Here is a 21,821-nt window from a genome sequence, read left to right as displayed (position 1 = left end):
TGCGAGGAGGATGGTGAGATGCCAGGTCAAAGCCCCGGGGGGTGGGGAGAACCTGCATCTCCAGCTCCCGGTGCCAAACACAAGGGCTGCACCCCCGTTCCCCTGCCAGTGACTGGCTCCATCGTCCATCCCTCCCATGCTCCTTTTGTTTCCTCTTCTGCACACTTGCACACTGGATTTCCTCAGCAGCATCCAGTGACAAGTGGTTTGTTTGTTCAGCTAGAAACCCTCTTGGTTTTTGCAGGTCCCTTGGGCGGCGGGGGGAACAGGAGGAGGCTGAGAAAAGGAAGGTCGAGTACATCGCGGGGCCAGTTCCACACACTCTGAGGAGCAGAGGTGGAGACAGAGCAGGGCTGGAAATGACCCTCCACCCAGAGGGTGCTGGGAGGTAACAAGCTCGCCCTGGCAGCAGATCACTAGGGGCACGAGCAAGAGGACACCAGCTGCATGGGCCTCAAACCAAAGACAAACCAGACCCCCACTTCCATGCTCCCTTGGCTTTGATGAAGGGGTAGAACAGAGATACAAGTCCCTTTACCTGTGCTCCTGCTTGCTGCACAGCTGGTTTTGAAGCTGAAGGTCGGGTTGAGGTGGAGGAGAACAGAAGGAGAGGAGGAGAGCAAGTAGGAGAAGATGGAGAGCAGGAAGCAGAGCAAGTGACAGGAACAGCAGCAGCAGCGCGAAGGAAGGAGCAGAAAAGAGGCAGAGGAAAGAGTGGCGGGGAGAGGAAAACAAGAGAAAATGCTAAGGGGAAAAGGGAGAAGCAGAAAGCAGAAGACATGAAGGAGCCAAAGAAGAAAAGAGCAAAGCAGAAGGGAAATGCGAGGGGAAGAGGCAACAGGATGGCAGAGCTGGAGGAGAGCGCAGGAAGGTGGAGACGGACAGGACCGGAGAAGCACAAGAACAGCATGGGGGGCGGGCGCCGCAGGCAAGGGTCTGAGAAATCCAGGAGAAAAGTTGTCAGGAAAGTGGGAGGCTGGAGGGGAGAGGAGAGACGGGGGGGAAGAAAAGGAGCAGAAATGAGGGTGCGGGGGAGAGCGGGAGGGAAGAGCTGAGGACCAGGGGCAGAGCAAGGGACAGAGCAAGAGCAGGGCAGCAGCACCAGGCAGGTGGCACCTGGAAAGGAGAGGGAAGGGGCAGAGGCAGAAGGAAGGACACGGGAGCAGAAGGAGGGAAGAGCAGGACAGCAGCTGGAGAAAAGCCAGTCATGACAATGCAGGGGCCCAGAGAGCTGCAGAGTGACTGGCCTCGGCAGGGTCCTGCTTACCAATGAAGTCATTTGATTTTCCAATATCGTAATCCCACACTGTGACTTCTAAGGTCTTTTTTGCCAGGTCCCCGTGCTTTATCTCATAGCAGAACTCCTGTTGGGCGAAGAGACAGAGGTGAGGAGGCAGCACCCTCCCCAGCAACGCTGGCAGAGCACAGCCTGGCAATGTGCATCACATCTGACCAGCGGGGGAGCTTTCAAGGCAGTGCTGACCAGGGACCGAGCCAGCAGCTGGCAGGGACATCCAGGTGCTGGGGCAAGCCCTACAGGTCACCAAAAGGTGCCAAGGGTGGACGTAAATGGCCTCGGGTGCGAGAGCAGCCCATGGGAGCCACCCAGCCACCTGTATCTGCTCATGGGACATGCCCTAGATGCTCCAGAGCAGGCTCCTTTGCTGATCCTGGGAAACACTTGTCTTGCCCCCACAGCCTGTGTGAGCGGCTCGGTGCCCCATGGCAGGCTTTGCTCTGCGACAGGCAACTCTGGAGAAGAGGCTTTCCCCAAGTGTGATGCCCGCCATCGACCAGGCCAGGCGGGGCAGCTGCCCAGAGAAGTGCACGTGGGTTCCTGAGCAGCATGGGAGACCCCAGGGCTCCATTCCCAGGGCACTCAGCTGCATCGGACACGGAGCCATGTAAGCCCTTAAGGCAGACAGAAGCGAATCTTCTACCCAAACCCCCGAGCAGGAGGAAAGCTGCAGAACCAGCCTCAGCCTCGCAGTGAAGAAGTTGCACTGACCAGACTGGGTGGCAGGGTCCCGGGCAGCCTTGTTAGAGCACGGGCACTTATCCATTGCTGACTGGCAGGCACGCAGAGGCCGGCTGGGGCTGGAGGCCCCCTGGCACGGAGCACTGACGTGATTTATGGGCTCGTCATCTTGATGAACAAGGCTTTTTGGAGCCTCGTCAGAGACCCCCATGTCTCAGCCACCACTGTGGAGGGAGCGAACATACCTCATTGAATTCGGGGTTCAGGGTTTTCTTTTTCACGGCTGTTTTGTGCTTTGACTTCTTGTCCTCATCTGGCTTCAAGTAGCTGTAATCACATCAGAGCCCTGGTCACGACAGAGCCAGCTCCGCCAGGCAGGCGCCTTGTACCTCTGGTTCACGTCAGCATTCCCCAGACTCGCTAGAGCTGCGTGTCCAGCGCTGCCACCAACTTGGAGGGCAGGTTGTGGCACTGCCGGGCAGCGCGGCCTCCGCCTCTGCAAAACGTGGTGGCTCTTACCTGCCTCCTGCTTTGAGACCCCCCAGTGAAAGTTATCACGTAGACGCCACCTCACCTCGGCTGAGCTCCAGCAAGCTCTGCCCTCCCAAAATGCTGGCTGCAGACCCAGTTGTCTGCCAGGATCACTCAGCGGCTGGACACAGGCCGCACTGCCAGCCCGCCCACAATGGAGGAGCCTCGCCGACAAAAGGTACCATCAGAGCCAGAGCCCAGGCACTCAAGCAGCAGCCATGCAGTGCGGTAGCACCCATCCCACTGTCCTGCATGAACACCTGTTTCCAAAGCCCAACACTCTTCTGCTTGCAGCATTTTACCCACTGATGCACTCACACACTGCTGGAGGGGCGAGCGGGAACAAACGTAGAGGCCGGCATGGAGCCGATTCCCCCACCACAGAGTCTGCCAGAGTGCCCCAAGGTGGGAATTCAGGCTCCATCCCCGGGGAGTGCCTGCTGCAGCTCAGAGCATGGCACTTTCCAACAGACACTGCCATTTGTGCCCAGGCCCTCCTCTCCCAGCACTGCCCAGACGTGGCCTGAATAGAGCGCCCATATCTGCCCCTGCTCTGCAGTCACATCCTGAGTCCCGTGCAACAGGCAGGTGCCAGGACAACCGTGTAGCACAAAGGGCTCGTGTCTCTGGAGTCAGTCTGCAGCACCTGTGAGCAAGGGAGACACCATGGACAGCCCCCTTCGTGAACTGCAGTGAAGTGAAGACCCTGCACAAGCACACCTGTCTGTCTGGCGCACCCAAAGGCTGGCCTGCTGACCTGAGTTTAGTCTCTGAGAGCCAAAGGGCTGGGCCAGGCTCGTGCTGCTATGGCTCCTGGGCAGGCAGAGGAAGGGCCCTCTCTGCTGTGCCCCTATGTGCAGGGCAGCGTGCGCCTCTCCTGCACCTGCCACGTTCATCCCTTGGCAGGAGTTCAGCACCTGAACGCTGCACCAGGCACGGGGTCAGCCAGGAGAGACAGGCACAATGTGAGCAGCCCTAGCAGGGCGGCAGAGCAGCTGGGCACTAACTGGTTGGAGGCAGAGAGGGCAGGGAAGGACGCACGGGCCCTGGGCTGCCCAGGCAGAGGTCAGCGCGCTTCCCCAGCCCAGCAGCTACACCCTGGCGCAGAGTGCCCTGGCCACCTCCCAGAGGCCTGCGAATACATCTCAGACACGCGCAGGCCACAGGCACAGAAGCAAGCCCAGCACCAGCTGGAGCCTCAGCGCCAAGCATCACAGCTCTCGCCAGCTGGTACGACGCCTGTCTGAGGTAACGGGCTGCTGGGGAAGATACCGGCCAAGCCCGGGACGCGCCACACAGCAGCTGCCGAGCCAGACGGAGCTTCCAGGCAGCTCTCAGGAGAGGGATTGCGAGGGGAGCCGCATTTCCTTGGTTATTCTTAGCCTCTAATTGCCTCCTCGCAGATCATGCACACGTGCTAAGCTACAAGCATCTGCACAGCCGCTGCTGGCGTCTCCCCAGCCCAGCTCAGCACCGTGTTGTGGGAATTGAAGACCCCCATTCCCACCTACAGCAAAATGGCTCCAAGCTAAGGAGGGGGAATTTGCACCGCATCTGGGAAGGCTGAGCCCCTGGCACCCCCGAGACCTGCAACACCCTTCTTTGAGGGACAGCACCTGGCACCCGCAGATCAGGGAGAAGCTAAAGGCTCTGAGCTGGCCCCTTGCAAAGGCCGGGTGGCCCTGGCCCTGGCCCTAGACCTGCAATGCACCAGTGCCCCCTTTATGCCCCTGAAGGCAGGCACAGCTGTTGATGGGGCACCTGCTGTGTGGCTCCGTGACACTTGCTGACTCGCTCCACAGTGGCCTGGGCTGCCAATGCCTGCCCTGTCTGCTGCTGAGAGACCTGACCCGAGCTGTTGAGCAGTTGGCACCTTCGCCCTTCCCTTGCACAAGGAGATGAGCTCCCATTATGCAAAGCACCAGGCTGAATTAATCAGGCTCTAATCAGGATCAAACACCTCAATTATCCCATCCAGCTCCCCTGTCCCTGTCAGAGTGGAGCAGGATGATGGAAACCCCTCTCCTCCCATGTGTACAGGCTGCAACCCCACAGCCCTGGCCCCCCATGCCTGCCCCAGCCCATCACTGCATCCAGCAGCAGGAAGGTCACTCGATCGTGCACTGCAGAGCTGCCCCCTCATGCCAGCCGCTCAGTACACAAAAGCCCCCAGCAGCTCCAGGGCCCAAACCCATGTGCCTGAGGATAGGCAGGCGGGGGCTCCCAAAGCGTCAGCCTGCTGCAAGCCCCAGCCCTGGTCCTGGCCCCAGCCCGGCAGCCACCTGCTCCCTGAGCCATGTCACTCACGTTTTCACGTAGGGATCGGAGTAGCCGTTGGCATCCATTGCGGCCAGGTGGGCGCAGCGGACGATGCCCACCAGGAGGCCCTGCTTCTGTGAGCTGTACTTGAGGGAGATGAGGATGCGGCCCCGCTCCTCCAAGGACTTGTCCTCTGTTTTATCTATCTGGGGGGACGGGGAGAAGAAACAGGCGCTGCTCAGTATGGGCCCATTGCAGGACTCCTGGGTTTCGCTCCTACCTCTGCTGCTGACTTGGTGGAGCCCAGGGAACACGTCAAGTGTCAGCTCAGATTCACGGGGCCAGTCCCAGTGGTCCCAGTGACAAAGCCACCAGAGGCTGATAGGGGCTGCTCTGCAGGACACACAGGGCAGGGGGAGGAAAGGAATGGGGGTCTCCCACCACTACCACCCACGTGACATGGGGCCAGCGCCTGCCCAGCCCCTGGCTCCCTGCCCCGCTCACCGGCAGCTGCTTCTCCAGGCAGATGTTGAAGTTCTTGGTCTGGTTGGGCTTCAGCTTCTTGAGTGGGATCCGCGTCTCCCCAATGAACTCATTGTGGCGGAACTTGTCTTCATCGCAGACGGAGATCCTGAAATGCAGCAGGACTGAGTCAGTCCTTGCTGTGGGGTGGGGATGGCACCAGACCAAAGCCCTGCTCCCTTGGACTGGCTCTGGCCTGGGCAGGAGCAGAGCAATGAGCACCCGCTCCCCAGGCCCAGCTGGCCACTGCCAACACCGGGACCTCGTTTGTGCTTCACAGGGACCCTCAGCCAAGGAGGCACGGGCAGACCCTGGCTCTGCTGCCTCTGCACCTGCTCTAATGTTTTGTGGGCACACGAGCCCACAGGGCTTGACCAGCAACTGAGCTGACCCCTGTGGAGCCCAAAGGGCTTGGATGGGGCCGGGCTGGAGCGTGTTGGTGTCACATTAACCATTGTGCAGCGTGCTGCAGGGCAGCTCTCCCCTCATCACAAAGTCTGACCCTGGTGCTGAGCCAGCTGGCTGCAGCCCAGTAGAAGAGGGCACAAAGCTGCTCTTGGCCTGAGAAGTGCCCTTGACTGGGAAGCTGAAGCAGGCTGACTTGAGGGCCTGCATGCTCTTCTGCTCCAGCCCTGCTTTTACGCAGCTAATGAGAACCCAGATGCCGCTGGAAGCAAGGAGGTGAGGCAGGCAGCGGAAGTACCATTACAGATGTCGCTCCGGTCCTGGGGCTTCCAGCACACCCATGCTTGTCCCCTGGTGGAGCGCGGTGGCTGCACGCCTGCTTCCTGCAAGGGACAGCGCCTGCCTCAGCAGCAAAGGAGCGAGCCCACTGGCCTGGATCAATCTCTGCCGGCGGAGGCAAGTCCGTGAGCAGAGCGGCGCGGGACCAGGCCTGCTCTGGTGTCTGTCACATTGCATCTGAGCAAGGATGGGCAGCCGGCTCCCCCAGGGTCTCGGCATCCCCGGCAAGCAGGGAACACACGCAAGCGGAAGTCCTCCCTGCCAAGGGCCCCCAGCCGGCTTGCAGACCCACAGCCCTGCCCAGCCTGGCCAGGTTCATTCGCCCTGTTTTGTTTCTGGGCAGATGCAGTGCACTAACAGCTCATCACAGCAGGCATGGGCTGCATGCTGCCTTCGCTGTGACACGCATTACTGATTTCATCTGTGGGGCCGTGCAGGACACAGCTATGTGTGGTTTATAATAGCAGGACATCCTCACTGGAGATACCCACACACCCAAAATCTCCAGAGCAAGCCCCACGTGCCCTGGGGAGGCAGCGACACATGGAGCAAAGGGGCAGCCCTGGAGACAGACCCTCCCAGGCCCCTGCCTGTTTTAGTGGGCTCTTGAGTCCTGTGGCTTTGCCCCCGCCTGCTTCTGTGGCCCATCTGAACCTTGCTGGAGACTGTTTGCTCTCTTCCAGCTCCTAGATGTTACCGTGAGCGAGCCAGGAGTGTGCAGCTGCAGGATGTGCATTAGCTGCTGTTAGTGAGCATTCACAGCGCAGGGGGCCTGGAGAGCTTCTGGGCTGACAGGCCGGGAACTCGGGACTGAGGGACTCCAGCTGTTCTTGGAAAACAAACGGGACTACATAGGAAAGATGAACCTGGATCCCTCGCAGTCTCCTCCTACCTGCCAGGGGGAAAGGGGGCATCCCCCTCAGCACAACCTACCTGGTTATTCCCCACATGCTAGGGCTGGGTTATTATGACTCCCTGCCCTGGGCTGCACTTGTGTGAGCAGGGGTGTCCCCAGGGCCACTGAGGGAGAGATGAACCCTACCAGGCGCAGGAACCCAGCCCCGCAGCCCCTACACCTTTGCCCTGGCTGCTGGCCAGCCCCAGTGCTGTTCCTGGCAGGCAGAGGCATCTGCTGTCCTCCATGCACAGTGCATCTGCAGGCAGCTCCTGGCGGCTTCAAACCGCATGGGTGCTCCTCCCTCAAGGGCACCCCCAGCAAGGTGGTGGGGCCACTTCGGACATGTTTCTGTGCTGTGATCTCACGGCTCCTTCCAATTCCTGCAGCCGCGGCTGCCAAGGACAGCGGAAGATCAACGAGGAGCCCCCTTCCCTTCCACCTCAGCACGCTGCCGGTAGCACTGCCAAGCGTGGCTGCTTGCCGTGGGGACGTGCTCACTGGACCTGTAGCCTGAGCTGCCACTCAGAGCACCTGGTCCCGGTGAAGGTTTCTCCTTCCTGCCACTCCCGGCTCCCCAGCTGGCCAGGGACAGACTTGGCCACGCCAGATGGAGGTATGTGCAACACACACAGCCATCCTGCCTCGGGGAAACAGGCTTCGGCAAATGTGAAGCCCTGTTCCCACTGTGGGCAGTGCCGACCGAGGGCCAGTGGGCCATCACGTCATGGCTCGCTTGTCTTGCTAGATACAGCAGACAGGAGCCAGGTGCTGCCGCCCCAGAGATGGGTGATAGAGCACGGCCTGGACCAAATCAGGGCTCCATGGAGTCCAGTGTCCGGCCCGGCTGGGGCCAGCTCTCAGCACCTCGAGGACCTCCCCAGCCCCAGCCCCAGCCCCAGGGAGGTGTGGGGTATACCCACCAGACTAGGCCTTGCCTACTGTGTCAGACAGGCTGCAACCCCTGGCCATGGTTTAAGACCACCATTCAAACAACAACCGAGCCGTCTCGGTCCGTGCCCTGTGTTCCCAGATGCTGCAGTACCGACCAGTACACCACCACGTGAGACCAGGAATGCAGCACAGACACCCCTGAGCCACAGCCTCTGCCCACAGGCCGCTTTCCCCTACTGCAGACATCTCCTGCCACCTGGAAGACTTGCTCCCGCACTGCACCCCACAGAGAGGCAGGGCCCAGCCCAGGCTGCCCCCTTGGCCCCTGGGACCGAGAGAAAATGATCCAAGCGCCTCCCTCACACAGGCCTTGCTTGCGCTGGTGCGCAGCCAGGCTCAGCACACGTGATGTCGGCAAGGCTGGGCCATGCCACGGGCTCCCCTCTAGCTCGCAGCAGGAGAGGCTGACAGGCACGTCTTTGCCTGGCCAGGCAGGGCCGGAGCCAGGGCGTTAGCAACTGCCTCATTTCAAACTGCAGATGCAGAAGCAACAGGCCGCCCACACACAGCGTGCGGCCTGCGCTCACCACCCCACAACAGGGTGGGAGGGAGAGAGCGGGGGTGGAGAGAGGACTTTGCTCCGGGAGGACCACAGCACAATCCCAGCGTCTGCTACGGCTCCTTCAGCAGTAGGAAGAGCAGGGCCAGTGTCCCCAGGGCTCCTGGCGGGGGGGCAGGACGCTGCTCCCTGGGGAGCTGGGGCTGGCGCTGCCTCGCTCCCAGGCTGGGGAGGCGCCTGTTCCCTTGCTGCTGGCTCCGCTGTCTGGCCAGGGACCTGCTGGGAGAAGACCCTGTGACTGGGGCCTGATCTATCCTCCAGCTCCTGTTCCCAGCTCCCAGGGTGGGGAGAGGGGAGATTTTCTCCTTGGCAAGGTACAGGCCGAGAGAGACGGCTGCCCTGGCTGTGGCTCTGGACATTGCATGTCCAACCACCCCAATGACTAGACAACGTGCCTCTGGCTCTTAGGAGCAAGCTGGTGGCCAAGAGAAGTGCTGATGACTCCTGGCTTCCCCTCCGGTTGAGGCCAGGGCAGCTGCACCAGATCAGCAAGCACCGGAGCAGAGAGCGGGCACTGGCGGGACCAGCCCATCCATCCGAACTGGCCTAACGAGGAGCTGTGTCCCGGCAGGAGGATGGAGTGGAAGGAGGGGACCAGGGGACTAGGTGAGAGCAGGCAGCGGCTCCAGGAAGAGGGGGCTACCATGGTGACGCCCACGAAGTGTAACAACAGTCTCACAGCAAAGCCCTACAGGGAATCCAAGGCACAGACACAGCCGTCCCGTCCCCCACACTTGGAGTTTTAACCCCCTAAGCTGCTGCGACGGGGATAGCAGGTGGGCACACACCTGACTCACCGAGGAGCAGCGGGTGGAAGGCAATGGCACTGTGGCCGTCCATCGCAACGTGTTTCTGTCTGGTTGTGCTGCACTGACAGCCCAAAGCCAAGGCAGCAGAGAAGGCAACCACGACGGTCTCGGGTGCACCCAAGGTGTCCGAATGCCTCGTAGCCAGCCGGTGGTCCTGGCAGTCATAGGACACCCTGGCAGTAGTTTGGAAGGGCACCCAGAGCACCCTGGTGTCTTGGATGTCACAGTATCACCACACAGGTCATCCTGGCCTGCACCTAACCCCCCACCCTCCTGGGCTCAGCCTGCCCCAGCCCCCACCGTAATTGCTTTGGTACAACACGGTGGCTCTTCCCCATGGTGAGGGCCGAGGAGCGCAGGCACTGGCAGAGGGAGAGCAAGACCAACCCTGGCAGAGAAGAGAAACTCCCCGGACCCTGAAAATCCACAACCCAGGTGTTGAACTCCACATCACCAGGAAAGGGAAAAGCTGGACGCACGTATTTGGTTTCTCTGCTAAGCTGAGCTCAGGGCAGGCGACCAGTCCTACCTTTCGCTCATCCTCTCTACAGCAGCAGAGGCAAGATTGCATTTGCCACCAGGGTCAGCACTTCAATCTGTGCCTGACAGGCAGGTGCTGGCACTGCCAGAGAAACAGCCATGTGGAGTGAAGGCAGCCGATGCAAGCTACCTGGCATCCCTCTGCGAGGGACGGACAGCAGAGCTGGGCAGAGTCAGTGCTGCGGACTGCTGGGGGATTAGCCCGCACTACACTACAGTACACAGTCTAGCTGGCACGGCAGTGTGCAGAGATCCCAGGGCCTGGCTGGCATCTCTCTTCCAGCCGCGGCCCTGCTCTGGACGTAGCTGTGCTGATGGAAGAGGCCTTTTGCCAGCTTAGCTTCTGCCATCAGGGGAGGTGGCTGAACACCTGCTCTGACAGCAGCCCTGTAGTGTAGAGAAGCCCTGGGGGAAAGGCACAAACCTCAGATAACCTGTGCAAGAAAAGACGGGGAAACCACCCGTTTTCCAAAGCCCCCCGGGGCTTCCCTGAGAAAGGGAAGGTTTCAGTCGTGTGCGGCAGAAACAGTGCCCTCCAAGGAGGCTGTCATTAGCACCTCTGAAGGAATCGGGCTAATAAGAGAGCAGAGGCCACTACAGAGCTGGGCATGGCTGTGACAGAACAGGGCCCGTCTCTCTTCTCCTCTGGGCCTGTCCATGGGCAGGGACCCAGCAGACCCCTGCCTCCAGCACAGGCAGAGGGGGCAAGCTCAGGTCCCAGGAGCGTGACTTGGCCAGTGGGAGCAGGACCCTTCACAACAAGCATCTGGGATCTGTCGGACCTGCCCTCCACATTAGCAGTGGCTGGGCGTGGCGTTCTCCATCCACCCGGTCTTTGTAACCCTGATGCTGAGGCTGTGGGCCTGGCAGCTCCATGTGACAAGTGCCAGGCGGCTGTGGTGCCTGATCCGGTACCGGAGGAAATGCAGTCACCTGCGTCTGAGCTGCACCGCGCAGCCTTAGGGCAGTGGAGGTTTTATGTTGTGGGTTAGGGAAACCAGGTAGGCACCACGTCTGCTGGGCACTTTCCACTGTGCTCTGAGTCCTCCATGGAAAAGATTGTCCCCTTCCTTCTCTCTGTATTAAATGCGTTCCCTTGAGGCCCCCTTCCAGCTTGATGGCTTTCAAAAGCGACTAGCTCCTTCCTTCAGCTCCTCTGACGCGTGAGAGCGAAGCAGCGAGTGAACAGCCGTTCCTCATCAAAACTTTACTTTCCATCCCACTCGCTCAGGACTCCTGCGTTCGTTCTATTTCCGACTCTCCCGCTGAGTCGCTATGTCTGTGGGCAGATCGTCACCTCTGACTCAGCACGCTCCCACGGCCGAGGGACGCAACAACCGGCTCCCCAGGGGCCGGGAGAGGCAGGCAGCTGGTGTGCAATTCGGGGGCTCTCCGGCTCTCTAGGCCGTGGCAGCACGGAGGAGCCGGCTCAGAGCATCTCCGGGGCAGGAAGATTCCCAAGGGTGAGTGGAAGGGGGCTCCAGGTCAGACAGAGCAGAGCTGGGGTCTGGACTCTTGCTTTCACTCCATCCCCCAGCCTGTGTGACCCCAGGCCCCCTACTCCCCCTCTCCTTCCCCTCCGTGGTGAAGACACGGAGATGGTCACCACGACAGCACTGCCAACACTCGATACTGGGTACCAAAATGTCAAATGGAGGGTGGGCAAAGGGTTTCTTGTACGGGCCAGTAAACATCTGCGCGTGCTTCCTTTGTTAGTAACAAATATCCACTCATCCACAAGCCCAAGCTGCAGGGACCAGTTTGGGGTGCCTGGAGAGAATGGCTCTGTGCCACAGCCAGGTGAGCACCCACAACCCACGTTGCGTGGCTGCCTGTGTTTGTGGGGGGCAAGGGGAGGGAGAAACCTGACTTGACTTCCAGCCCAACTGCAAAGCAGCTCTGGGTACATCATGAAGGTTGCGCTCGCCATGCAGCCGGGGTGCACGGGTGGGCAGCTGCCTCGCTGCATACCCCCGTGCCTCTGTCTCCCGTCGTTTCCTCATCTCGTCTGCATGGTTGCAGCCCCTTGGGGAGAGGAAGCAATGGTCCTCTACAATGGGGTCTACAATGGGAGTTTGCGATTCTTGCTCTCTCCTAATGGGGTGCTCTTTGGGTCCCTTCCAGTCCAGCTGTAAGACCGTGCGCGGCACAGCCGGAGAGCTGTGGCTGTGGGGCTGGGGGGCTTGCACGCTGGAAGCCCCTAGCGCAGGTTCCTGGGCAGGCTTCTCTGCAGGTGCCCGCCAAGGTGGACACCAGGCAGGAATGATGAAGGAGCAAAGACCTGCTCTCCCACTTCCAACCATGTTGGAGAAGAATCGCACAAAGAAAAGTTCCTTCTAAGCCCTGAGCCAGGCAGAGCGCCGACACTGCAGCATCTTCTCTTTGAATGTCACTCAGGGCGGGGACACGCGGGAAACAGGGTTAATGAACTGAATCCAACCTTATTTGCTTTCCCTTTTTTAGGACCGTCTCTGTGTGAGCTCTGGTGGATGGGGAACTGCAGGATTAATGGAGATGTGAGGAAAGGTGCCAGCCCTGCTTCTACGTGTGCACGTGTGTGCGGGAGCTAGATCCGAGTAGCCGTGCAGACGGCGTGGCCATAGGGGTCTTGATCGTGGTGTTCCCAGGTGCCTGTGTCGCTGGCAGGGTGGGCGAGGGGGTTTCTTCTCTCCGTTGCATTTCCCTGCGTGTGACGCTTTTCTCTCCTTGTGTTTTGCAGTGCAACCACCCCCTGGCAGGCACGGCGCACACTTGCCCTCGCCCCTGACGGTGCATGTTGGAAGTGGCCAGTCTCAAAGACTTCCAATGAAAAGCCCTGGCACCTCTCCCCAACAGCAGGGTCTACTGCTTCTTGGTGAAGTGGGAGGGCAGGTCTTTGCCATCAGGGGCTGAGATGACAACAGCATCCCCATGCACTGCTTTGAGGTGTGCTCCCCAAAGGTGACCAGTGGGACTCCCTCCTTCCCATGCCTGCAGCCCAGGCCACCCTGGGCAAGTGGATCATGGTGATCGGAGGGGTTGGAGTGAATCTGATGCCCCTGAAGAGCGTAGAGATGTACAACATCCACGAGGGCAAGTGGCAGAAGAGGAACTCCCCGAGAGAAGCAGCGATCGGCATCTTGGTGACCGCGAAAGGCAAGGAGAATTTGTTTGCTACGGCAGGCCTGTGGCTGGCATGGAGGCCCCCCCGGTGCGGGGAGCACGGCAGGGAGAAGAGGGCTGCGCAGGGCTCCAGGGGCAAGGGGGGACTTTGAGCTGGGATGGGAGAAGGATCCCCTTTCCCTGGGAACTTGAACTGGGCCTTGTCTGAGGCTGGAGGAGTTGATCAGTGGGTTGCCTTCCCTTCTGCAACATCCCTTGTGCAGGGAGGAGGGACCATTACCCTCACAGCCCTGACCCTGAAGGAGATCCCCGACTGAAGCCACTGGGCACAGCTAAATCCTGTGGCTCTCCCACTCTGCAGCTGTCTTGGCGGACAGCGACCTCTGTTTCCCCCAGGATTATTTTTTATTTTGCCAGGCTCAAGCTTCACACAGGAGTCCAGACTTCCCCAAGGTTTGGGGTCAGGCCCATTTCTACTTCCAGCTTCCTGTAACTCAGGGAAGGAAGCTAAGAGGGGTTCAGGGGCCAGTTCTGCTTTTGAGTACAACAGGGTCAATCTGGAGTGACTTCACTTGGTTTGCCCAGGGCAGGATTGGCTCCCTGTGTTGGTTCTGGTCACATTTATTTCCAAGGCCCAGTCACCGGGTTTGCAGAGGCACTGACTGCTCGAGACTCCATGGATATCTGTGGGAGCGAGGAGCTCCTAGTGCCTCTGCAAATCAGGCTGTCAAGATCCCTGCACTGGTTTAACCTTCCTGGTGGTGTGAGGCCTGGGCTGCAGCTGTTGGAACATCCCTGGGGCGGGCACGGGGCACGCACCCCCAAGCCTGTGGCACCCCTGGGGCTGCTGCACCACCCAGGCAAGGGGAGAGGGCACGGGGCCCAGAGCTGAGCCCAGGCTGCACCTGCACTGGTCCAGGCTGGCTCTGCACCCCATGCTGGCCTTGGGGGCATGTGCACAGGGTGGAGGGGCCGGAGGTGCCGTGTGCCGGGGCAGCTGGCAGGGGTGTGGGGGATTGGGGCCTGGTGTGCTCCCGGGGCAGGCAGGCACTGCCTGCTGCTGCATGGGGCTGAGCCTCTGCCTTCCAGCGCCCTGCACCGGGCTGGCCCTGCAGCAGCACCACGGGCTCCAGCCAGGCCTCAGTGTAGCCCAGAGGCCCAAGTGCTTGGGGCTTGCCCTGCCCCTGCCCCGCTCTGTCAGCGCTTCGTGCTGTGCTGGGACAGGGAGCCAAGGCCGGGCCAGTGTAACATATGCACTGTGAAATGTGATGCATTGTGTGAGCTGAAAATGTGACATGAGTGTGTGACAGAAGGACAGCAATTTGCAGAGGGCTGCTGACTGCCCTTGCACTACACATCCCAGAGGCACCTGGAAGTGGGAAGAGGAAGTGATGAGGACCCTGCAGAGTCCTGCTGCTGCACTGCAAATCCCCCAAACCCAGCGGGACAGGAGGAGGAAGAGGAGGTGGTGACCTGGGATCCCTGGCTGGCGACGTGCCAGCAAAGCTGCAAGCCGTGGTGCCCGCTGGAGATGGACTGAAGCAGAGCAGACGCTGCACGGCACCGGTCTCTGGAGGAAAGGCTGGTTCTTGGGGACATCCCTCCGCACAGGAGGGCAGGGGACCGTATGTGCTGATGTGGGACCCAGCGGGACTGACCACTACCTGTCCCCTGCCCTCTAAGTGCACGTGCTTACACTTGGCATGCCTGTGTCCTGGGTGTCTGTCCCTTCCCTTGGCCTGTGACCCAGCGCCCAAGACACTGCCTGTAAAGTCCATCCCTCCTGGGCTGCAGTGCCTGTGCCTGGCCCCGCCGGGCTCTCTTCCACCAGGCTCACACCGCCACGAGCCGCCGGCACCCTGGCCCAGGGCTCGGGGCAGACAGACCCTCGCCCGCCCGGCCGGGCGGCGCTGCCCGGGGCCGCCGCAGGGGGGAGGCGCTGGGCGCGGAGCAGGAGCGGCCCGGGCCCGGCTCCGCCCCGCCTTGAGCCCCGCGCTCCGATTCGTGCTGCCGAGCCCGGCCCCGCTCCGGGATGCACGGCGAGGGGCAGGGCCGGCCCGGGCCGCGGGGAGGGAGGCCGGGAGGAGCCGCCGGCCCCCCCCGCCGCGCCGCAGCTCGGCCCAGCGCGGAGCGGGGTGCTGCCGCCCCGGGGTGCGGGCCGGGCCGGGCCGGGCAGGGAAGGGAGCTCCCCCCGCCGAGCCCTGCCTGTGCCCGGGGCAAGCGCCCCCGGAGCCGGCGGGGTGCAGCGCGCCAGGGGCCCGGGGGTCCCCGTCCCCCCCAACCCGAGAAGGAGGGCCCGGCTGCCGGCAGGAGTCCCGGGCTGTCGGGGCGAGGGGGGCAGGGCTCCTGGGGGCGGAGGGGCCAGGCCCAGGACAGCAGGCTCCTGCCTCGGGCGGGGCTGGAGGCGCCCGGGGGGGGTCGTAGTCCAGCACCGCGCTGGGCCTGCCAGGAGGGCCGAGGAGCTCGTGGCCAGCCCCGGGCTCTGCCCCAGCGCAGGGCGCAGGAGGGTGTCCCACAGCGGGGGCCGCTGGCCGGCCCCTCGCGCCGCTCCTGCGCCTTCGCCCGGCACAAGCTCCTCGGGGCGGTGAGCGGGCTCGCAGGCGCGGCACTGGCACCCCTCTCCCAGGACAGCGGGCGCTGGGGTGCTGGTGCGGCTTTGGCCCAGCAGCCGCCCGGCTCCTGGCCCTTTGCCCTTCGGGGCCCCGGAGGCAGCTCGGCAGCTGGGCCTCGGTCTGAGCCAGGCCCCGGGGAGGGTGTTTGGGCAGGCGCCCGGCCCTGGGGCCCCACGTCGCCACGCTCTGCAGGACACGGCTGTCCAGCCCCCCGAGCGCAGCCCCAGGCCGCTGCTGCCCCCAGCCCCAGGTCTCGCCCAGAGCCGGGGGGCCAGGGCACGGTGCCGCGAAGCAGGTGCTGGGGGGCCGGACTCCCTTGTGGCTGGAGGCTGCCGAGCCCCCCTTCTCTGCACCCCCTCGGCGGGGCTGGCCCGGGAGCTGGGACCCGCAGTGGTCCCTACTGAGCAGCCGGAGAAGACGGGTCCCTCCAGCCCAGGGGGACGCGCTGCGCCACGCCGCGCGGCCTCGCTTTGTCCAGGCAGCTCCCGTGGCCGCAAACAAAGGCAGACCTCCCGGCCAACGGCCCCACGTCTCCGGACTCGAGCTGGAACAAGTCCTCTCCGGCGTGGCAAATATGATGGCCCTCGGCTCGCAGCGGCTGGGGGAAGCAAGAGTGAGAGCCGGGACCAGAGGATGCCGGCCCTGTGCAGCATCAAACCCACGGGCCTTGCCTGAAAGGACAGGGCCTTGGCCACCAGGCCACGAGCCGGGCCGGGCCCGCCGCCTTTCCGGGGCTCCCTTTGTAGTGGGGCCAGCGCGTGTCCGCAGCGAAAGAGTCAAGGGGCCCGGAAGTGAGGGGCTCTTTAGCTTGGTCCTGTGGTGCACAGTGCTGGGCCTCTCAGTGTGGGTGCTGAGGTCCTGGGTTCAGGTCCCGGCCTCTCCTTGTTTTGCAGGGAGGCGCCTTCCTCTTCCAGTGGCGGGGCCCGGGCGCTGCGCCTCAAGGGGCCCACGGCTGGAGTAGCTCTCAGCCTTCTCCAGTAGTCTGGTGGTAAGGGTGCCACCCTAGGTGGCAAAGGTGCTGGGTTCAATCCCTGCCCTGGCTGGAGCCCTCAGGCCCCTTTCCTCTCAGTGAGTCCCTGTGGCCAGGTGCCCCCAAGGAGGCTGCACTGGGTTGTGGGGAGGTCTGTGGGGGAAGGCTGGGGTGGGGAGGGGGCCTGGCAGAGAAGCTGAAATGAACCCCCAGTTGAGCAGAGGGGTTTTTTTTTTTCCACTTTGAAGCCCAGGGTTCCTGGGTTCTGGCCCTGCGCCCCAAAACCAAGGCAAAAAAAAACCCGGCAAGCCACCGGGTGGTTCAGGACATTTTCCAACTGAGCTGCGAATTCAAGTCCCCTCCAACTGGCAACCGCGATCACCCCTGAGCTCCAGCTAGTAGGCAAGCGCCGGAGGGGGAAACGGTTGCATAGTAGATGGCGGCCAGGGGACTCAAGCCTTCAGGGACTTGAACCCGCAGCCCCTGCCACCGCTGACAGTGTCCCGAACCACCCTGCCAAAGGGCCAACCTGACAGCACCCCTTCCCGCTGGTCTCTTCACTCGCCTCGCCGCCTGCCCCGCAAGCAAATAGGCACCAGGCGGCCGCCCCGGGCCTTAAAAGCAATATGCTGCTGGCACCAGGACTCGAACCCACAACCCCAGGGGAGCGCTCCACCACCATGCGCCACCATCCTGTTGAGTCTGAACCGGCCCTCCCGGCCCCTTGACCCGCTGCCTGCACCCTGCACTGGGCCCCCACCCAGGGCCCGGGGGCAGTGGCACAGGCTGTGGGGGCTGCACAGCGCTGCTTTGACCCCGCTGGGCCACGGCCTCTACACGGCCCGGTCGGATGCTGCGGTGGGCTCCCACCGCACAGGTGGGCTCCCCTCCCCTTTCTACCTGGGCAGGGCCCTTTTTTTCTGCCACTTGGAACCAGGCGGCTCCTGCTGCTAAAACCTGCAGCAACGGCCAGCGCAAACCGTGTGCACCTAAGTGCCCGGGCCCGGCTGGGGGCAACAAGGGCTACTGGGGCAGGCAGCCGCCCCACGCTCACCGGCTCCGCTGTGTCCTGGGGGAGACAGTTGTGTGCAGGGCACACCAGCCCCTCTGCACACTCGCCGCAAACAAGGGTTTGCTTTCTCCAGCCTCTGCACCCTCCTGCCTGGCTCGGGGCCTCCCCGGTCCGGGCTCCTCTCCCCCGGCAGGGCCGGCAGCCCGACAGCCAGGCTTGGGGCACACGAGCCCCCCCCAGGCACGGGGCACCGCTCGCCTCCCGCCTGCCCCGGCTCTGCTCCCGGCCCCGGCCCCGACCGGCGGCGCCGCCCCGCGCTGCCCCTGCCCCCCCGCGCCACGTGCAGCCCCCCCGCGGGCAGGACGCCCCGGCTCCAGGCTGGGCCGAGCTCCGGCCCCGCGGGGCAGGCGGCTCCTCGCCCGGCGCTGAGCGCAGCCCCCGGGGCAGCCCGCGGCTCGCCGGGGGACGGGGGAAGCCGCTCCCGTCAATCACGGTTGCTCGGGCGGGGCCTCGTTAGCACTAATTGGAGCCCGGGTTCAAGCCTGGGGCGGGGTGGGGTTCTACTGCGCATGCTCCGGCTGCTGCTGTGATTGACGGGAGGAGCCCCCCCGGCGAGGGCCGGCTGCCCCCGCGGGGGCTGCATTTAGCTGCGCTTGTCCCAGCCTGGAGTCGGGGCGCCCTGCGATGGCCCCGTGCCCGCCCCGCGACCAGTGTGGAGGGAGCCGCCTGACCCGCGGGGCCGGAGCTCGTCCCAGGCCGGAGCCGGGGTGCCCTGCCCGCGGGGGTCTGCACTTAGCGCCGGGCGGGCAGGCGCAGCTCGGGGCGGCCCCGCCGGTCGGTGCCCGCGGGCTGGGAGCAGAGCCGGGGGGGCTCGTGTGCCCGAAGTGCGGCTTTCAGACTGCGTGCCAGGGAGGCCCCGAGCGAGGCAAGAGGGTGCCCAGACAGGAGAAGGAAACCCTTGTCTTGCCCTTGCAGCCCCGCGGCTGCTGCTGGGGCGGTGAGCGTGCGGAGGGGCTGGTGTGCCCCGGGACACGTGGGACAGTGAGCACGGGGTGGCCGCCTGCCCTGGTAGCCCCCCTTGTTGCGAGGCGAGGAGAGGAGAGGTGAGCCCACCCATGCACCCACAGCAGCTGACCCGGGATATGTAGAGGCCTTGCCTGGCGGGGTCAAACTAGCGCCGTGCAGCTCCCCAGCCTGTGCCGCTGCCCCGGGCCCCGAGGCAAGGTGGGGCAGCAATTGCCCGGGGATTCCCATGTTGTGGGCTAGGGTGCAGGCAGCGGGTCAAGGGGCCAGGAGGGCCGATTCAGACTCAACAGGCTGGTGGCGCATGGTGGTGGAGCGCTCCCCTGGGGTTGTGGGTTTGAGTCCTGGTGCCAGCAGCATATTGCTTTTAAGGCCCGGGGTGGCCGCCTGGTGCCTATTTGCTTGCGGGGCAGGCGGCGAGGCCAGTGAAGAGACCAGCGGGAAGGGGTGCTGTCAGGTTGGCCCTTTGGCAGGGTGGTTCGGGACACTGTCAGCGGTGGCAGGGGCTGCGGGTTCAAGTCCCTGAAGGCTTGAGTCCCCTGGCCGCCATCTACTACGCAACCGTTTCCCCCTCCGGCGCTTGCCTACTAGCTGGAGCTCAGGGGTGATCGCGGTTGCCAGTCGGAGGGGACTTGAATTCGCAGCTCAGTTGGAAAATGTCCTGAACCACCCGGTGGCTCGCCGGGTTTTTTTTTGCCTTGGTTTTGGGGCGCAGGGCCAGAACCCAGGAACCCTGGGCTTCAAAGTGCAAAAAAAAAAAACCCCTCTGCTCAACTGGGGGTTCATTTCAGCTTCTCTGCCAGGCCCCCTCCCCACCCCAGCCTTCCCCCACAGACCTCCCCACAACCCAGCACAGCCTCCTTGGGGGCACCTGGCCACAGGGACTCACTGAGAGGCGAGGGGCCCGAGGGCTCCAGCCAGGGCAGGGATTGAACCCAGCACCTTTGCCACCTAGGGTAGCACCCTTACCACCAGACTACTGGGGAAGGCTGAGAGCTACTCCAGCCGTGGGCCCCTTGAGGCGCAGCGCCTGGGCCCCGCCACTGGAAGAGGAAGGCGCCTCCCTGCAAAACAAGGAGAGGCCAGGACCTGAACCCAGGACCTCAGCACCCACACTAAGAGGCCCAGTGCTGTGCACCACAGGACCAGGCTGGGGAGCCCCTCACTTCCGGGCCCCTTGACTCTTTCCCTGCGGACACGTGCTGGCCCCACTACAAAGGGAGCCCCAGAAAGGCGGCGGGCCCGGCCCAGCTCGTGGCCTGGTGGCCAAGGCCCTGTCCTTTCAGTCAAGGCCCGTGGGTTTGATGCTGCACAGGGCCGGCATCCTCTGGTCCCGGCTCTCACTCTTGCTTCCCCCAGCCGCTGCGAGCCGAGGGCCATCATATTTGCCACGCCGGAGAGGACTTGTTCCAGCTCGAGTCCGGAGACGTGGGGCCGTTGGCCGGGAGGTCTGCCTTTGTTTGCGGCCACGGGAGCTGCCTGGACAAAGCGAGGCCGCGCGGCGTGGCGCAGCGCGTCCCCCTGGGCTGGAGGGACCCGTCTTCTCCGGCTGCTCAGCAGGGACCACTGCGGGTCCCAGCTCCCGGGCCAGCCCCGCCGAGGGGGTGCAGAGAAGGGGGGCTCGGCAGCCTCCAGCCACAAGGGAGTCCGGCCCCCCAGCACCTGCTTCGCGGCACCGTGCCCTGGCCCCCCGGCTCTGGGCGAGACCTGGGGCTGGGGGCAGCAGCGGCCTGGGGCTGCGCTCGGGGGGCTGGACAGCCGTGTCCTGCAGAGCGTGGCGACGTGGGGCCCCAGGGCCGGGCGCCTGCCCAAACACCCTCCCCGGGGCCTGGCTCAGACCGAGGCCCAGCTGCCGAGCTGCCTCCGGGGCCCCGAAGGGCAAAGGGCCAGGAGCCGGGCGGCTGCTGGGCCAAAGCCGCACCAGCACCCCAGCGCCCGCTGTCCTGGGAGAGGGGTGCCAGTGCCGCGCCTGCGAGCCCGCTCACCGCCCCGAGGAGCTTGTGCCGGGCGAAGGCGCAGGAGCGGCGCGAGGGGCCGGCCAGCGGCCCCCGCTGTGGGACACCCTCCTGCGCCCTGCGCTGGGGCAGAGCCCGGGGGTGGCCACGAGCTCCTCGGCCCTCCTGGCAGGCCCAGCGCGGTGCTGGACTACGACCCCCCCCGGGCGCCTCCAGCCCCGCCCGAGGCAGGAGCCTGCTGTCCTGGGCCTGGCCCCTCCGCCCCCAGGAGCCCTGCCCCCCTCGCCCCGACAGCCCGGGACTCCTGCCGGCAGCCGGGCCCTCCTTCTCGGGTTGGGGGGGACGGGGACCCCCGGGCCCCTGGCGCGCTGCACCCCGCCGGCTCCGGGGGCGCTTGCCCCGGGCACAGGCAGGGCTCGGCGGGGGGAGCTCCCTTCCCTGCCCGGCCCGGCCCGGCCCGCACCCCGGGGCGGCAGCACCCCGCTCCGCGCTGGGCCGAGCTGCGGCGCGGCGGGGGGGGGCCGGCGGCTCCTCCCGGCCTCCCTCCCCGCGGCCCGGGCCGGCCCTGCCCCTCGCCGTGCATCCCGGAGCGGGGCCGGGCTCGGCAGCACGAATCGGAGCGCGGGGCTCAAGGCGGGGCGGAGCCGGGCCCGGGCCGCTCCTGCTCCGCGCCCAGCGCCTCCCCCCTGCGGCGGCCCCGGGCAGCGCCGCCCGGCCGGGCGGGCGAGGGTCTGTCTGCCCCGAGCCCTGGGCCAGGGTGCCGGCGGCTCGTGGCGGTGTGAGCCTGGTGGAAGAGAGCCCGGCGGGGCCAGGCACAGGCACTGCAGCCCAGGAGGGATGGACTTTACAGGCAGTGTCTTGGGCGCTGGGTCACAGGCCAAGGGAAGGGACAGACACCCAGGACACAGGCATGCCAAGTGTAAGCACGTGCACTTAGAGGGCAGGGGACAGGTAGTGGTCAGTCCCGCTGGGTCCCACATCAGCACATACGGTCCCCTGCCCTCCTGTGCGGAGGGATGTCCCCAAGAACCAGCCTTTCCTCCAGAGACCGGTGCCGTGCAGCGTCTGCTCTGCTTCAGTCCATCTCCAGCGGGCACCACGGCTTGCAGCTTTGCTGCCATGTCGCCAGCCAGGGATCCCAGGTCACCACCTCCTCCTCCTCCTCCTGTCCCGCTGGGTTTGGGGGATTTGCAGTGCAGCAGCAGGACTCTGCAGGGTCCTCATCACTTCCTCTTCCCACTTCCAGGTGCCTCTGGGATGTGTAGTGCAAGGGCAGTCAGCAGCCCTCTGCAAATTGCTGTCCTTCTGTCACACACGAATCGGAGCGCGGGGCTCAAGGCGGGGCGGAGCCGGGTC

The 21,821-nt window shown here is 64.2% G+C and overlaps 2 protein-coding genes across 2 annotated transcripts in view; one reads left to right on the top strand and one right to left on the bottom strand.

Moving 5' to 3' along the window:
* The window catches only part of TEX14 (testis expressed 14, intercellular bridge forming factor), an 85,665-nt gene extending 71,070 nt beyond the window's left edge, over positions 1-14,595 (top strand). Inside the window, exons 38-40 of the transcript XR_009456453.1 lie at positions 245-388; positions 12,255-12,418; positions 12,511-14,595. The gene's annotated coding sequence lies outside the window, so the exon portion shown is untranslated. The remainder of the gene's footprint in view (positions 1-244; positions 389-12,254; positions 12,419-12,510) is intronic.
* Positions 1-21,821, bottom strand: part of DOC2B (double C2 domain beta) — a 65,489-nt gene that overhangs the window by 5,314 nt on the left and 38,354 nt on the right. Inside the window, exons 5-8 of the mRNA XM_059717017.1 lie at positions 5,273-5,399; positions 4,817-4,974; positions 2,224-2,305; positions 1,268-1,364 (exon numbers count right to left, since the gene is read on the bottom strand). Of these exons, the coding sequence (XP_059573000.1) occupies positions 1,268-1,364; positions 2,224-2,305; positions 4,817-4,974; positions 5,273-5,399 (464 nt within the window). The remainder of the gene's footprint in view (positions 1-1,267; positions 1,365-2,223; positions 2,306-4,816; positions 4,975-5,272; positions 5,400-21,821) is intronic.

The sequence above is a fragment of the Alligator mississippiensis genome, chromosome 14 (assembly GCF_030867095.1).
Source record: "Alligator mississippiensis isolate rAllMis1 chromosome 14, rAllMis1, whole genome shotgun sequence".
NCBI classification, from domain to species: Eukaryota; Metazoa; Chordata; order Crocodylia; family Alligatoridae; genus Alligator; species Alligator mississippiensis.
Note: the sequence above shows the minus strand (reverse complement) of the source record. Positions and strands in the feature narration are given on the sequence as shown.